The 2,747-nt window shown below is 56.6% G+C and overlaps 1 protein-coding gene across 1 annotated transcript; it reads left to right on the top strand.

The window, feature by feature from the left end:
* On the top strand, positions 1 to 195 carry KRTAP8-1 (keratin associated protein 8-1). Its single transcript, XM_090288668.1, has one exon. It carries the CDS (start codon positions 1 to 3, stop codon positions 193 to 195), a length of 195 nt encoding a protein of 64 aa, XP_090144794.1.
* Positions 196 to 2,747: the final 2,552 nt, after the last annotated feature.

Here is a 2,747-nt window from a genome sequence, read left to right as displayed (position 1 = left end):
ATGCACTGCGGCGGCTTCGACGGCGCGGCCTTCCCCGGCTGCTACTGGGGCAGCTACGGCTACCCGCTGGGCTACAGCGTGGGCTGCGGCTACGGCAGCACCTATGCGCCCGTGGGCTACGGCTGCGGCTACGGCTACGGGGCCTTCGGCGGCGGCCTCCGCTACCGCAGGTACTGGCCCTACGCGCTCTACTGAGCGGCTGCAGCGCGGAGGACAGGAGGCACCTGGCGCCTGCCTCAGGCCGCACCTGCCGCGCACCTGCCGCGCATCTGCCCTGCGCCTGCTCCACACCTGCTCCACACCTGCTCCACACCTGCCCTGCACCTGCTCCACACCAGCCCCGCACCTGCCCCGCACCTGCCCCGCACCTGCCCCGCACCTGCCCAGTGGCTCTTTTCAGACCCCGCCCCAGCATCCTGGGGAAGAAAATGAGCACCACAAGCCACCTCCAGCGGCCTGCCCTGGGTGCCATGTCGGGACACTTTCGTAAACGTGGATTTCCCCCCGCACTCAGACACTTGTCCTTCTACAGCTGTGGACGTGCCTGTCCAATTCTCAATAAACTTGTCTGAATCAGCACAATACCCCTACCTGCGTGGAGTTTCCTTGGGGGGGACGCGTATTTTCTGTGCGTTGCGTGCAGAGGCGAGGGCTTTAATTTTCCCACGTGGGCATGAGAAGCAGCGAGAAAGCAATTAGCCCTCGACCTTGTGTGATAAGCAGGCCGGACGGGGCTGCTTGTGTGGGAGAGACAGCCGCTGCCTCAGCCTTTCCCGAGCCCCGTGCCATCCTCGTCCGACCCTTGTGCCAGCGGCACAGCGGTCCCTGCCCGCGCCCCCTCCTCCCGGTACCAGAACGCCTCCTCCCCGGGGGGGCTGGCGGCGAGCTCTTTCAGGGGTCCCCTATCAATGCGAATGAAACCCACGGCTCCCTCTGCTGGGGCTGCGGATCGCAGGGTCACGTACCACATCTCCTCTCTCAGGACCCTGATGCATCAGGTAACAGAACAGCGACAGACATAGGAGGAGCCTGAGGGTCTTTTGGGGAAGGGATATGTCCCCTGCACCGAACCAGCGAAGGGGCGCGCTTTGCGGCTTAGACGCACCACGTCAGACACCCTGGGGGCAGCGTCTTCACCTTCGTAGAATTAATGCCAGGGCGTGCGCTTCACTCTGAAAAGATACGAGCACCTTTTCCTAGACCTGGGAAAAAATGGCAACTGTGATGAAGGCGTGCTTTGGAAGCGGGGTCGGCTTTCCTCTGTGTTCCTTAGAGAAGAGAGCAGGATCTCTTCTATGAGCCAGGTGCGGATTGTTGCCACCCCACGGGAAACATTTCTGTGCAGCGGGGGGCCCGGAACACCTGCACGTGCCGTATCGCACGCAGCTCACTGTGCAGCCGAAGACGCGACGGCCACGGGGAGAGCTCACTTGGGAAGGAGTATTCTCCCCACCACGGCACGTCCAACGCTTACCTTAAAGAGCAAACCACAAAACATCCTGTTCAAGGGTCTCCTTAGCAGGCTTTCCAGTGGGCTGTTACGGCCAGTGAGGGCTCCAGTGGGAAACTTCCCAGCGTGTTAGCCCACGCGGAGGGCTGTAATTTAACCCGCCATGCAGGTTAGCACAGAGCAGGACAGGAGGGGCTTTTCAGGAATTAGAGGGTAACGTGGAAGTCAGAGGGTGTCCGTCTGACTGTCCTGGAGCGATGACTGAGTCTGTGTTTGGAAAGGGCTTGGAGAGGCCCCTCTACCCGGTGCCCCTGAGTTATGTGCGGGGAGGCGGGGTTCGCTGGGCATCCGCCTTGAAGCGTAAATGCTTACGCCTTGCTCCCCAGAAGGCTGACCAGACGCGTCTGAGGCAAGCGCCTGAAATCTAAATGCTTTTGCAGCGTAAGTGAGGTATGGTCAACCCATAAAAATTGTATATACTTAAGGTGCACCGCAGGACGGTTTGATAGGTGCCTGCATTATGAGGCGATTACCACACCAAGCTAGTTACCGTCCCCATCACCTCATCTGTTTACCTTTGTTTTTTTAGGTACATGAAAAGGCGCTCGGCATCACTAATCATCAGGGAAGTACAAATCAAAACCACCACAGTTATTACCTCACACCTGCCGGACGGGCTGTCATTAAAAAAGACAAGACATAGCAGGTATCGGGGAGGATGTGGGGAAAAGAGAACCCGTCCGCACTGTCGGTGGGAACGTAAGTTTCTTCAGCTGCTGACGGAAATCAGTATGGAGGGCTGGCAGAATTAAAGATAGATCTATTATATGATCCGGCAGTCCCTCTTCTGAGTAGGTGCCCACAGGAAGTGAGGTCACCATCGTGCGGTGACGTCTGCAGCCCCACGTCCACGGCCGCATTACTCCCGACAGCCAGGATGCGGACACAACCCAGCGTCCTTAGGGAAACGCATGAAACAACATGGCACGTGGACAACGGTGTGCTATTGAATTTTAGAACGTTTCAAGTAAAACATTTAAACATTATTTTAATTTATAATAGTTTGAAAATCATTAAATAATAATATATTATTTAAAAAGAAGGAAATCTTGTCATCTGCAACAACCTGGATGAACCGGAAAGCTGAAGATTCACCGGTGCCCCAGGGATTCCTGTCACGTGATCGGAGGCGCTGTTTCAGGCCACACACACACACATGCACACACACACGTGAGTATTTATGCATGTATGCATTTATGTATTCACCTATGCTCAGGAAACCGAGCCTGGAGAAGGA

Source organism: Furipterus horrens, unplaced genomic scaffold (genome assembly GCF_987537825.1).
Source record: "Furipterus horrens unplaced genomic scaffold, mFurHor1.1.pri manual_scaffold_1, whole genome shotgun sequence".
NCBI classification, from domain to species: domain Eukaryota; kingdom Metazoa; phylum Chordata; class Mammalia; order Chiroptera; family Furipteridae; genus Furipterus; species Furipterus horrens.
This window is presented reverse-complemented; position numbering and strand designations above follow the sequence as displayed.

Bases quoted from the DNA above. Each gene is read 5' to 3' on its own strand.
- KRTAP8-1 (XM_090288668.1), top strand. From the start codon at position 1: ATGCACTGCGGCGGCTTCGACGGCGCGGCCTTCCCCGGCTGCTACTGG.